General features: G+C 35.8%; 1 protein-coding gene across 1 annotated transcript; it reads left to right on the top strand.

The window, feature by feature from the left end:
* The first annotated feature begins 8,347 nt into the window (after positions 1-8,347).
* On the top strand, positions 8,348-11,559 carry LOC131036650 (scarecrow-like protein 9). Its single transcript, XM_057968587.2, has one exon. It carries the CDS (start codon positions 8,496-8,498, stop codon positions 10,968-10,970), a length of 2,475 nt encoding a protein of 824 aa, XP_057824570.1. The 5' UTR covers positions 8,348-8,495; the 3' UTR covers positions 10,971-11,559.
* Positions 11,560-14,836: the final 3,277 nt, after the last annotated feature.

The raw sequence follows: 14,836 nt of genomic DNA, 5'->3' as shown, positions 1-14,836 counted from the left end.
CAAGGGGGCCCACTTGGAGAGAATTTTGAATGGTTGTCTTTTATGCACTTTGTTCTTCAAGTTGTTTAGTTTTGTTTCATTCGCTTGCTCGTTGTCTGTTCCTACAGTCACAATCTGTAACTCTGTGACTATTCTTGCAGCCACGACATGGCAGCATAGTTATTTCTGTACAAGTTGAAGAATTGGTATTTTGTTAGCATAAATTAATGTTATCTTTAAAGTCATGATTTCAAACAATTTTCTTTTCTGAAAACAGTTGTTTAATCACTTTCAATTGCCTAAAAGTAGGATAGACTTGTTCCTATATGTTTTTTCATGCATATAATTTGTAGTCCCATTTCAAGTTACACATCCTCAGATTGATAAATAAATGAGTTAGAAGAATGGAATTCAGATAACTGCTCAATGGAAACTTGTGTCTCTAGCCTGAGTACCTAGTTGTGTGTGATAGCTATTGTTTTGCACCCACATTATGCTATTTATTCGCTTTGATCAATAGATAATTTCTTCATCTAATATCGATCAACCCTTATCTACAATCAACTAACATTCTTCACTTCTTACTAACCATTCTTCTCTTTCTTCTTCTTTCATCTCACATTCTTCTTCTTTTATCGAGAGACCATTCATTCCTTTCATGCATAAACAATCTCTTGAGGGGGAATCCTACCTCCATCCCTTGGATTGTTGGGATATGATATTTCAATTTTTCTCTGAAATAATGCTCACATTCATATTGTTTCAAAGAGGGACAAAATGTAGACACTAAAAATTGTCCAAACATGTTGCAATATTTTATTAATTTTCTTCTCAACTAATTAAATAACTTTATTATTTAATTAGAACTAATTTTCTTCTAATTCTCGAATAATTTTCAAATCATTTCTTCTTCTAGCATTTAATTAAATAATTTTATATTATTTAATTAAAATTTATTATTCCTCTTTATGAAACAATTTTTATTCTAATCTCGCATCAACTAATTACTCTTCCACGATTAAATAATTATGTTAATTATTTAATCCATAACTAGTTTTTCTCTTTGATTAAATGATTATGTTAATTATTTAATCTTGAATTAATCACTTCTCTAGATTAAATATTCATTAATCTATTTCAAAATCTCTCTAATTAAATAAATCTTATGTCTATTTAATTATCTTCAACATGTGGGTGAAAATAAATAAATTTAATTATTTAAACTCCATCTTTTTATTTTATCTCTTAAAATTGCTAATTTCTTCGTCCCTTTCAATTCGCGAGTTTCTAATTTCTTCTTCACTTCCACTCTCAACTTGCTAAATCCAGTGTTCTGTCTTTATCCTCCAAAATGGTAAATTTCAGTTTCATTTGATCTTTATCCATTTATTTATTTGTTGTCAAATCGATCTCAATTATTCAATCAACTCTCATTTTTTATTTAAATCCACATCTTTTCTCAATTTTAGTTAACCACGCCTTCAAAATCTTCAGACTATCATAACATTTTGTGTAAATTTCAGTTCCATTTTATCTTGTCCATTTATTTATTTGCTATCAAATCAATCTCAACTGTTCAATCAACTCTCATTTTCTATTTAAACCCACATATTTTCTCTATTTTTGTTAACCACGCCTTCGATTTTTTTGCACTATTGTATCATTTTTCTTTTATGTTGCTTTTGTGCACACTTAGTTTTTGAGAGGTAATTTCCAAGAAGACTAGAAGAACAATGGAGGTCATGAATTCGATGTTTGGTATAACTTGTTTTAATTTTCATTTTCAATGCATTGTGAATTCATCTTCTATTAGTTGTGTAGGTCTATTTTGCATAGAATTTGGAGTTTGTAGTCACTCTAACAGTTCTTTGTAGGTTTCCCACTTTCCTACACGACACTTATAAAGGTCATTGGGAGGATTTTGAAGATCTATTTGTAAAGCAACAAGAACAACATGCATCCTACAAGTACATGGTTGATGAAATTCCATTACCAAGACTTGTGCCTAGTGTCCCACAACCACCCCCAACTGCACAAGCTGCTTATTCCAATGTTCCTCCAGCTACTTAGCCTATGCCTCAAGCCTCTATATCTGTTGCATCATCTTTTGGTCACCCATCTTCTTCTGCACCTATTAATTTCCTAAAAGCACATTTTGTCACCAAGAAGGAATCTATGAGAGTTGAGAAACACAACACCACAGGAGCCCAAATGATCTTTGCAAGCTGAATAACCTGTTACAAGGAGAAGCAAGGAAGCAAATAACAAATAAAACAAATACACAGAAAATATGCTAAAAAAGATGAGAGCTCTATATTCACAAAAATGTGTAATGTGATAATCCATACAATATAATGAAAGAACTCAACCTTTAATAGGTCAAGAAACCCTAAAAAGGAAAATCTAGGCTTGCACATAATAATTAATAAAAGAATTAATTATTATGCACCTAAAGTTAACTTAAGTGTAAAAGAGATAAAGGGGACTTAAATAATTAAACAAATATTGTTTAATTAATCAAGTAAATACCTGAATACTCTAACACCCCCCCTTAAGCTAGACTTAGGGAGAAGTTAAAACCTAGAACAACTACTGAAAGTAGGAAAGATGGGTCCCGACAACAAGGCCTGATCAAGTACCCAAATACAACCAAATCTCTATGAACCAGAGAAATAGAGAAAACCACGTGGGAACAAAACTCTACTCCAAACAGAGATGGAAAAAGCAAGAAGGATTGAAAAAACCTCCAAACAAGAATGTTCCAAAAAGATAGGAACAAGAGAAGATCATAAGAATCACTGAAGCATGAAGAACCTGCAAACACCGTCAAAGAATAACTGCTGATTTGAAGAACCTCCACTGAAAGAGAACATGACCAGGTAGAGAAGACTGTAATCTGTATGAGTGCCCTCAAATGACACTACTCGAATCAAAAGGCAAACAAAGGCAAACAACTGAACTCGAAGATACGGATGTCATGAGAAACCAAATCCTGAAGAGCTGATCAATCGAACCAAGGAAGCATTAGAACCAACAAGACAAACCTCCCCATAATGCTGAAAAGGGAGAGGGACATGTACACTGAAAAGAACGACCAACAGGAACTGCACGACGAAGAACCAGGAACATCGAAGGCATAGAGAAAGTACATAGTGTCGTGGAAGGAACACTCCCTTGACACACAACATGAGGCAAATGTCATGGAAGGAACACTCACTTGACCAAGGAAGATGACAAACAAAAGGCAAAAATCAACTCTACAACTCCCAAAGATCACTTGCATGCAAACCTAGAGCTCTGATACCATGTGAGAGTTGAGAAACACAACACCATAGGAGCCCAAATGATCTCTGCAAGCTGAATAACCTGTTACAAGGAGAAGCAAGGAAGCAAATAATAGATAAAACAAATACACAAAAAATATGCTAAAAAAGATGAGAGCTCTATATTCAAAAAAATGTGTAATGTGATAATCCTTACAATATAATTTAAGAACTCAACCTTTAATAGGTCAAGAAACCCTAGAAAGGAAAACCTAGGCTTGCACATAATAATTAATAAAAGAATTAATTATTATGCACCTAAAGTTAGCTTAAGTGTAAAAGAGATAAAGGGGACTTAAATAATTAAACAAATATTGCTTAATTAATCAAGTAAATACCCGAATACTCTAACAGAATCTTGCCATTGAGTTTCCTGATAGTGGTTTTGATCCAAACCTTGAAATTCATGTTGAATAGAGGAGTTATTCTAATAATAAAAGGAATATTGAATTGATGGATACTCCCTTAGAAGGAGCATTGATAAATTTCAAATTAGGGGGAGAGATTGTTGAAGACATTAAGGATTATGCGTGTGATGAATTCATGAGTAATGATGCTTTCCTTAAGTCCAAGAAATTCAAATATTTTCTGTATATAGTTATTGGAGAGCAATGCACATGTGAGAGAGGTATTATTGACCCAACTTTAGAATAGAAAAATGAGCTTTCATGTGAAATAACAAGAAGAGTTAAGGAGAAATGGAACATTGCAACCTCAAAGGAAGGAAAAAAATTTGTTAAGGATAGTGGCATTCTCCTTTTGGAAGGATGAGATATCTCCTCTGCTGTGGAATTTGATTATTTTCAGAATAAAGAGGATATTGAGATTCCTGAGGATATGGACCCTTAAACTAGAAAGGAGTTATATTTTGGATTAGGTTTTGATGATAAACATGATATGTTAGCTTTTTGGTCTATATAGTCTGCAACACACAAGCCAACTATGATTGAGGAGCACTGGAAGTTGTTTGGACACATAATGATAATAAGAGAAATATATACAATAATTGTGTAGGTTGCACAATTAACATCTCCTAGTGCTCAACTTACTGAGAGGTTGGCCAAAATAGCTAAAGGAGACAAGGCTAAGTTGTTGGATGAAAATCCGAGGTTAAAGGGATAACTAACCACCAAGATTGATTTGTTACCTCCCCCTTCTAAACCAACAATATCATTAGAAGAGTTGTTGAAATTAAGGCAAGAGTTGGTAGTGGAAAGGGTTAAAGTTTCAAGATTGGAAAAGAAACTAAAGAGAAAGGAAAAAGAAAAGGGAGAGTTATTGAAATCAAATATAGACACTGGTGCTAGAGAGAAGAAATTGGCTTATGATTTGATTAGTTCATTACTTGGGAATAGGTTGGAATCGCTTTTGGTGTTTGTTGAAGATGCTTGACAAGGTTATAATTACACAAGGGAAGCCTTGAGTGATCTCATTAAGAATATGGTTTATTTACTCAGTTGTGTAAGGAAGCATTTGATAAGAATAATGGATGCTCTTCATGTTGCACACCAAAATATTTATGATATGCGTACAAGCTTAAACCATATTTCTTGTTTGATAGAATCCCACAAGTTGCATTCTAGAAAGTTAAGGAAATAATTGATAGCCTTTGAAGGAAATACAATGTTCTTGCATGTTACATGGATGTCTCTGAAAATGGGACCAGTACATGTTTCTTTGTATGATGAAAATGGAGATCTCAAAGACCTGCAAAAGTGGAGAACATGTGTTCAAAATATTCTAGGTCCCATTTTCAAAGACATCAATGCTACAAAGGAGAAGAGTATTGAAAATTTGAGCAAGTATCTTAGTAATCTCTCATGATTTGAGGCTGGCATGATTCAAATGGTAACAACTACTCAAGAACTATTGGAGGGCAAATATAAGGAGCATGTAGTCTTGGTGAATAAGGTGAAGGCAGGTGTCATCTTCAACATATGAAATAAAATAGATCATAGGAAGAGTTTTAAATGATTTGCTGAATATTTTTTCTCTCGACCCTTTTTTGATTTTTTGGAAGATTTGAGAAGAGGAAAAGAAAAATGCATCTTGACTTATATTTCACATTATTTAGGACTTTGCTAGATCAACAGACCACAGGTGCCTACTGTTATGGAATGAAAACGAAGTATTGCTCAATTTACATTTCAATTTGTCATAAATTTTATTTTATTGTTAATTCAACTTTATATGATCATGTTGCATCTCTTGTAGTTCATTTTGTTGCATTTCAAATCAAAGTCAGTTTGGAAGATGCAAAATCTACATCAAAGTTTGTGCCCACTTTGTAGTTGCAATGTTCCCCAATTTGCCTTCAGGCGGTGCAAGTGCATTTTGTCTTATGTGCCATCAAAGATGCTTTATGGCATATTCTCCCATCTTAAGTGGATGTCAAATGAAAAGATGACATGTGCACATGACCCAATACTTGTTGCTCCCTTGTCTTATAAAAGGGATTTCAAGGCCATTATAAAGGGTTTTGAATTTGTGTTTTGAGCGGGTAACATAGAATAGTGTCTACATTAGTGTCATTGAAGAATTTTCTAGAGCATAATTATATCATCTATATATCAATATCAAGTCAAGTTCTAATAAGAAAATGAAATTCTTATAGAATTGTCTCCATGGATGTACAGAAGAGTTTATATAAATATAAATATCAAGGATGTTTTGGGATTCATCTTTACAATCTTATTGTGATGCATGTTACATTCTTTCAAGGAAAGAACTAAGTGCTTTAAACATTTCTTAGTATTTTTTTGTGTATGTTGTGGATTTAAAGTAGAATTCAGTGAGATTCACATAAGGTATTCATTAATCTAAGGCATTAATTCATTATTTCCATTGATTTGAATTATGTTGTTAAGATATCCTTTCTCTCTAAATCAAGACTCCATGCCTCAGGATAGGCATCGATCTAGTAATTGTCTAAATTTGATTCATAAACAACCACAAATAATGAATCAATCTTGCCTTTCATGTTGTTAGGAGTAACTTAGAATAGGAAATTGTTCTCAATTGTTAAGTAATGTTTGATAACCAAGAAGAGAGCCAAATTCAAAGTTAATCATGCTTTCCTTGGTATATTTTCATTGAGAACCCATATGCTAAATTACAATGTCTAAGCATAAGTAGTTGAAGATCATGAAATATTGTAAAGGGGAACCCACCTTAGACTTGTAGAGCCTAAAGTGTAGAAGACATCAATCTTTTGATTGATTCTTGTTCGTTGGCCACTGATCCAAGATTCTAAGCATTGAACTTGGCTAATTCATAGGAAATCTTGGGCAATCAATTGGAATAACCAACACAACACATGAAATAATTGGTACCCTAGTTGATGCCACCTTATGATAGAAAAGAGACTTGCATGACCAATATCAAACCACATATGCAAGTGAAATTGCCTTGGTTCATTCTTTTGATTGAAATAAGCCCCAATTACATCGTCACATAGAATTAGTTTCTAGCAATAAAAGGTATACATGGGATGATCCCACATGTAATATGATAGCGTTCACTATCAAGTCAATCATAGAGTTAATGCTCAAACATACTCTCATTGTCCTATCATTTTCACTCCAAAATTGCCAAAAACAATACAGATTAATGCCATTAATGCTTATAGCACCTAATTGAACTCTTGTAGTAGCTTTGTGATTGCTTGTACTACAACTCATTACAAGAGCGTTTGCAACACCTAATAAGTTCCTAGTTAGAAAACTTCCATATCCAAATTTCTCTATCATTATGTCTAAGAAACTTTGAACTTTTTATTTATCCTTTTTAAATTACTTCTATTAGCTTAGAGCCATATAATCATTATTATCCTTTGAAAGCACGTTTTGTATTATATTTTTTATTTGATGTAATATAAGATAGTAAATATAATTTTTAATATATGTTTTGTATTATAGCCATTCTATTTATTTTGTAATAGTAAATATAATTTTTAATATATTAACTATTTGAGACTAAAAGAATATCTTTACTATAATTTATAATCTATGTTAAAAATAAAACTTACTATTTTGAATAGTATATTGATTAAAACTTTAATTAAAAACAAAAATATGACAAATATTTTGTAATCTAAAAAATCCAATTGTTTCCCAAATTATTTTTTTACATTGTTAAATAATATATTAATAAAATTTTTAATTAAAAAACAAAAATATGAAAAGTACTTTGTGATCTAGAAAATATAATTGTTTCCCCCAAAATAATATATCGATAACAACAACTTTAATTAAAAAAAATAAAAAAATAGGAAATGTACTTTGAATCAAAATGGTCAATGGAAAAACATTTACACGGTCCAATTCATCATAGCGTAATTTACGTTTAAATAAAGTGACTACCTAGGGTCCAATCGATATGCATGAGCAAAACAACTTCTCTTTCTCCTCACTCTAAAGACATTTTAAATTTTTTTATCAATTATTGACCTTGCCAACTGTCAGCGTCTTGTTACTCAAAGAGCGGATGCAAATAACCTTTCACAAATTAAAATAAAATAAATACCAAACAGAGAAATGTATGTGTATTTTTATATTGGATAGAATCCCTTCTGGGTTAGAAAGATCGTTGACAAAAAAGAAGTGACCATGGGGAGTCGCGAGAAGGAAGATTCGAGGGGAGCTTCCTCCTCTAAAATGGAGACTTGCCCGCCAAGTAAGGGTTACTTATCCAGTTGACCGGATCGGCGCGGACAGAAAGGTAAACGCGGGACCCAAATTAAGTATAAATCGAATGTGTTGAGCATTGATTGGTTCCTGAAACCTGCCCCAACTAGGGGCAGATCTACAGCCTCATGAATTCTAGAACGTAACACTGACGGCTACCGGATAACAGAGAGGGAAAGCTCTAGAGCGCAGCAATTGTACCGGCGATTCCGGTTGGGAAGACGCTAGCCGTTTGATATTGATCGACGGCGGGGGCTAGCCCGGAATGGGATTAGGAAAGGTATATTTGCAGGTGGATGTGTCTCTAGGACCCTTAGACATTATTCGAGGAGATCTTTCACTCCTTGCAAGGACGATGCGCGCACAGAGAAAAAAATACAACAAGAAGGAAGAATCGATTGTTCAGGGAAAAGGTATGCGATATAATCCTCTATCTAGATCTGATAGTTTTTGTTTGTGGGGAAATATGATGCTTTCAGTCATTGCGAGTCTATTTCTGTGGTAGAGGATGAGAAGCCATTATTTAGAGGAAGAGGAGGCGGCCTTAGAGTTGAACAAAGTCATTAGGAGTTTCGATCCCCCGACGAATTATATTTCAAACACTATCATGGCGGAGAAAGGAGGGGGAAAGGGTTTCAGCTCGAGTAATTCTTATAGTAACAGTAATAGCAACAGCAATAGTAATGATAGCAATAGCAGTGGTAGTATTGGTAATGATCCTGCCAGCACAGTGGCGCAGGAGCCATGGCTGCCTCAGCAGCAGGGCGTGGTGCCATTTCAGGAGGGCTCGTCTTCCTCATCATGTTCGTCTGAGAAGGCAACGCCCCTTGCTGCTGATGGTGAATCGGAGGACTCCGAGCTGTTCTCTGACATAGTTTTGAAGTATATCAATGATATGCTTATGAATGAAGATATGGAGGACAGGAAGTGCATGTACCAGGAGTGCAGTGCTCTGCAAGCTACTGCCAAACCTTTTTATGATATTCTAGGTGAGAATTACCCTCCCCATCCCTCAGAGCCTTCTTTTTCACAGAATCAACTTTATAATGAGGGATTAGGTGTTGATGACATTAGGAACAATGGGATTGAAGACAGGGGCTTTATTGGGAACCTTTTTGATATTTCAAGGGGTTTGGAGTCTCCTGTGTCTGCGAATTTTTCAACAGACTACTCTTCTCAGCTGTCCTTTAGTTCATCTGGCAGCAGTACTGTTATGGACGGCTTTCCTGAATCTCCGATTTATGAGATGAGTCTTCCTGAACTGTTTTCAGAGACTGAACAGAGCTTTGGCAGTGTCAGCAGGGAGGTTGAGGATGCTCTTTATTCTTATCAGTTGGCCAGGGAAAATAATGTTGACAGAGAGTTCAATGAGGCTTTTTATATTAACCAGGTGATGGCCAGGGAAAATAATTTGGGAGCTCGGTTAGGGAAGGAGAGGTTTTGGCGAGTGCCAAAGCAGGAGAGTGACTTTGAGTTCAAACTGGAGAAGATAGAAGAAGGCGGGAGTGGGGGTGTGGGTGAGGGTGTTGGTGTAACCACTCAACAGAATATCGGGGTGCACAGTGATGATGCGAATGGATCAAAGCAGCAGCGGCATAAGAATCCTCACCGTGAGGATTTAGACCTAGAAGATAGGCAGAGCAACAAGCATTCTGCTGTTTTTCCAGAACATGTGATTAGGACTGAAAAGTTTGACGAAGTATTGCTCTGTCAGGGGAAGAATGGTAGAAATTTCTCTGTTATACAGAAGGAAGTGTTGCAGAATGGAGTGCAGAAGAGCCCTCAGGATGGGTCTGTGAAAGGGGGTACACAGAGTGGCAAGTCTCGTGGGAAGAAGCAAGGGAAGAAGGAAGTGGTGGATTTAAGAACACTTCTTGTTCATTGTGCACAGGCAGTGGCAACAGATGATAATCGAGGGGCCAATGAGATCTTGAAGCAGATCAGGCAACATGCATCTCCTCATGGAGATGGGTCACAGCGCTTGGCCCATTACTTTGTAGAGAGCTTGGAGGCACGGTTATCTGGAACTGGTGGGCGTTTGTATACCATTGTTTCAAGCAACAGGCCGTCAGCAGCAGAGATTTTGAAGGCATATCATCTCTACTTAGCTGCCACTCCTTTCAAAAAAATATCACATTTTCTTTCAAACCAGACTATTCTGCGATTAGCAGAGAATGCAACAAGGTTGCACATTGTGGATTTTGGAGTGCTCTATGGCTTTCAGTGGCCATGTCTAATTCAAAATTTGGCCAACCGTCCTGGTGGGCCTCCCAAGCTCCGTATAACTGGGATTGATTTTCCTCAACCTGGATTCAGGCCAGCAGAGAGAATTGAAGAGACAGGGCGGCGTCTCGCTGATTATGCTAAGTCCTTTGGTGTGCCCTTTGAATACCAAGCCATAGCAGCCAAGTGGGAGAACTTGGATATAGCAGATCTTAACTTGAGGAGTGATGAGTTGCTCGTAGTAAACTGCATGTACAGGCTACGGAATTTGATGGATGAGACAGTGATTGTGGAGAGCCCAAGGAATATTGTGTTGAACAAGATTAGGAGCATGAATCCTAGTCTCTATATACAAGGTGTGGTGAATGGGGCGTACAGTGCTCCTTTTTTTATTACAAGGTTCCGAGAGGCGCTTTTTCATTATTCTGCTCTATTTGATGCACTTGAAACCACCATACCCCGTGACCATCCTGAGAGGATTTGTTTAGAGAAAGAACTTTTGGGCCGGGAAATATTGAATGTTGTTGCTTGTGAGGGATTGGAGAGAGTAGAGAGACCAGAAACATACAAACAGTGGCAGGTCAGGACTAAGAGAGCTGGATTTGTTCAACTTCCGCTGAATCGTAGCATCTTTTCCAAAGCCAGGGAAAAATTGAAATCCTTATACCATAAGGACTTTGGAGTGGATGAAGATGGTAATTGGTTGCTGTTAGGCTGGAAGGGACGGATTATTATGGCCATTTCTACATGGAGACCTTAATCATGAAGATTATTTGTTGATGGATGGTTCTTTTCTCTCTGCAATCCTTTCATCTTGAGAGACCTTTTTGATTTTCTGAAGACAAGCATCAGATTTTCAACTTCAGGAAATGCTTAGGACTAGGAAAACTTTGAAGGTATTTTTAGAAGAAATGATCTTTTTGTTCTAATCAGAGCTTTAGAAAGATGATTGCCAATTAGTCGAGCCTTGAGAGTAGATGTGACTTAGCGTACAAGATTATTTTGGCATTATTCAAACATGAGGAAGGATACTTGATTGCGACTGGGATTCTCCTCAAGCATACAAACTGGATCCTTTGCAGCCAGGACAAGAATCCAATCAACATTAACTTTGTTGGTGGCCTCCATTCCAGTAATCAGATACATACACTCTATGTAAGATAAGGTTTGCAGGACCTACTATCCAATTCTGCACCACCTTTTGTTGCCCCATCAAACTTTCATTCAGTCTGCTTGAATGCCTTTGAATGTCAAGGGAAGCTTGCAACTTCTATGGAAGGTGTCTTAAGAGTTGTAACCTGGCACTTCTGCTTGTCTTATGAGATCAATTTATTATGTTGTTAATTGCAGTGCATTTCTTCCTTTTTGTTTGTAATAAAAACATGTACCAAAGTCCAAGGTAGAATAACAATTAATGGAAAGCCCCTTGTGCATTGCTTCTTTTCCACATCTCTGACTCGTGAAAGAGGACTGAAAAAAATTCTCAGGTTTTCCTGTACCAACTTCCTTTTGCAACAAAATTGTACAATTAATTGAAGCATATCTGGTTGCAAAACTGCTCACCCTATTCTCAAGATAAAATAATTTTGTTAGCTGAAAAAGATCATTTTTGTCTTGTGTCTGATATTCTCATCTTCTGAGCAAGATGTGTATTCGTGGAACTTTGCTCATCTGTCTCCTTTCGCTTGTATTATGTGTTACTATTTTTTTGTTCTGTTTTGTTCACTGCAATAGGGCCGAACTTCGATTGTTTGTTCCCTTCCTTTATTGCATATATAATGTTAGGATGTATTGAACTTACAAAATTGTTGACAAAGGTGCACCGTGGAAGTTTTGAACTTCCCTTTTTTTGATGACAAATGTATCAAGTCTGTCAAGCCAAACAGAAAAGAGGGACAATTTTGTTTCCTTCACAATAACTATGCTTGTAAATGCGATTTACTTTTGGATGACATTTTCTGGGTAGTTCCTTTTATATTGTTGATGTGCACAATTTACACCTATGATTTGGTTTACCTTTTGCATCTTTTAGGAGTGGAAGTTTCCCTTGTGGTGTATTGCAATTCCTCATTCTGCTCACGCATTTCCACATTCCGCCTTCCAAAGATTGAGGCCTTCTTGTCAAAGATTTAGTTTCCAAAGCTTGGGGCCTCTACTAGTTTGTCTCAATTAATCTAGATTTTATCGTGCAGATTTTGCTCCATTCATACCATCAGATACTTGGTAGGCACATGGGGGTGAACAACTGATTCATACAGGCCACACCGATCATAGGTCATGATCTTTAGACATAATATCATTCTATAACAAATTAACGTTGAGTTAAACTGCAGCTAGCAATTAACTTTGGGTTAAATTGCAGCTTTTGTTGGGTTTTTTATTTGCTGAGAATTTTCCTCTCTGCCTCAACAAATATTCTCACCTTTTTTTCCATATTCTGTTGTTTGTTGCTTTCATTGTCAACTGATCAATTTTTGTCTGGTTTAACCAGTATTTGCTGCTACCCAACCAATTTCAAGGGAAAGTGGTAGAGAATACAACACAGTCCACAATTTTGCAGACAACAGGAAAAACTTAAGTTGTCAGTTTGGGCACATGGAACACCAAACCAAACCCTGCACCCGATATGGCTGGTATGGCAATTTTTTCCCCTGGGTTTGGTACAACTTAGTTCAGCTGTACTATATATACAAAATAACATATTATATATAAATATTTGTAATACCAATATAAATATATTAAGATTGAAGATAAATATATTTACAATAAATTTAATACAAACATGAATTGAAATGCCTCAACTTTTACACCAGGACATTAATGAACAAAACATGGATGAACAAATTTTTCCTGTTACATTTGCAATATACACGTCACAACTCATGCTCGCACAACTATGTCACCAAAAGGAATGGTATTGCATCCAAAACACAAAGCTAAACCACTAGGTGCATGATGGCACAAACTCAACACAGAAACACTAGCGGAAGACTTACAAAATCATCACAGGATAACACCAACATGACGGAAGATAAAATCTTCTCACAATTGTCGAGAGAGTACATGACTCCCAGCATCAGCATCAATGATGGGCAGGATTGGAAAGAAGTAGAGCCCACACTAAAGTTCATCCCCAACACTTTAAAGCCTACAAGCAACACCTAAGGATGGATTCAAAACACTCAAACTTAAGTCATGAATGGTTGATCATCGAGGAGATTTGATAACTTGTAATATGCTGCCCTGTTTTGCATTATTTTTTTTATTTGTCTTTTGAAAGTGTTTGCAATAGTTTTGAAATGACAAATAAATTGCAGATAACAGAAATCTTTGCAGCTAACTAATAACTTAGAAAAGTGACAATATTCAGATATACAAAGAGCTAAAAATTCTAGATTTGAATTCTGAGTAAAATATGCAAAATTTCTCAAAACTTTGAGCCACCCAAATCATTAAATGACATTATATATCTAATTTCAACATAACCACAAAATGCAGCAATAAAATAGCTGGCGCTGTTCATAAAATATGCAATTTGGCTCACTAAAAATGGATGCCACACCCTAGGTTCACCATCACTGACTAAACTGAAGTTATCTTTGTGTTCTCCAGACTTGGCTGACCCAAAACAACAAGATAAACTCTCCAAACCCTATCTGATGAAGTCACTGGAAACCTAATGTCCCACTACACATGTACGAGTAGCAAAGGCCATTTGGTATGACGCCATAAAGCAAGATAATAACAGCTCCAACCCTCCTCATGCTTCTCAATTTGCAAACTGAAAATAAGCCTCCAAAAATCTACAACTATAAACTGAGAAGATGCATATGAATCACCATGAAAGCTCTAGTGTCTTTCTAATGAAAACACCAAGTAATTCCCCAGATTGTGTTTTTTAATGATGTGGGGAATGTTGCTTGCAAGGGTTTTTGTCCTCACAAACCTGAGAAGAACAATCTCCTCCAGAAGCACAAGCAATATCAAATATCCAACATCAGCTCCACAAAATTGCTTTTATAGCTCTCCCAAGAAAATCAACTCTCTTCACTTTTGCTATTAATTTACTAGAAGTCACTTTTTAATCTTCCAATGTAGCGTCCGAATATAAAAAGGCACCATTCATTCAAAATAAATCATCTTTCATTTTATAATTGGTCCCCATAGTCCCTTTATTAAATAAATTAAAATAATGATGAAGTTAAATCTTAAACTTTATTAATTGATACTTATCATTATATTATTTAAAACCACTAGACTATAGAGAATGATGAGATAATTATCAAAACTGAATTCATGACAATACTAAAAATAGTAACATTGCTAGTTGGCTCAGTCGATACTTGAAATTGACTTACTAAAAATAGTAATTATTGAAGACTAACCCAAAATCACTACAGAAAAGGGTGTTATTCTAATAATAATGGTGGGAGCTCAACTAAACATCAAATATTGCCAAATTGCTAGACAAACTACTTCCAAAGTCCCCTAACCCTAACTCATTAGCCTATTGGAACCAAATTGAATAGGCTAATGGTCCACCAACTCAATTGGTTAGGAAGGGGACATTACATAACTCACCTAACTCTTGCTATAGATTGATCAAGCACATTCAAGGACAAAAGT

The sequence above is a fragment of the Cryptomeria japonica genome, chromosome 1 (assembly GCF_030272615.1).
Source record: "Cryptomeria japonica chromosome 1, Sugi_1.0, whole genome shotgun sequence".
NCBI classification, from domain to species: domain Eukaryota; kingdom Viridiplantae; phylum Streptophyta; class Pinopsida; order Cupressales; family Cupressaceae; genus Cryptomeria; species Cryptomeria japonica.
Note: the sequence above shows the minus strand (reverse complement) of the source record. Positions and strands in the feature narration are given on the sequence as shown.

Coding starts and splice junctions, on each gene's coding strand:
- LOC131036650 (XM_057968587.2), top strand. CDS start 8,496: ATGAGAAGCCATTATTTAGAGGAAGAGGAGGCGGCCTTAGAGTTGAAC.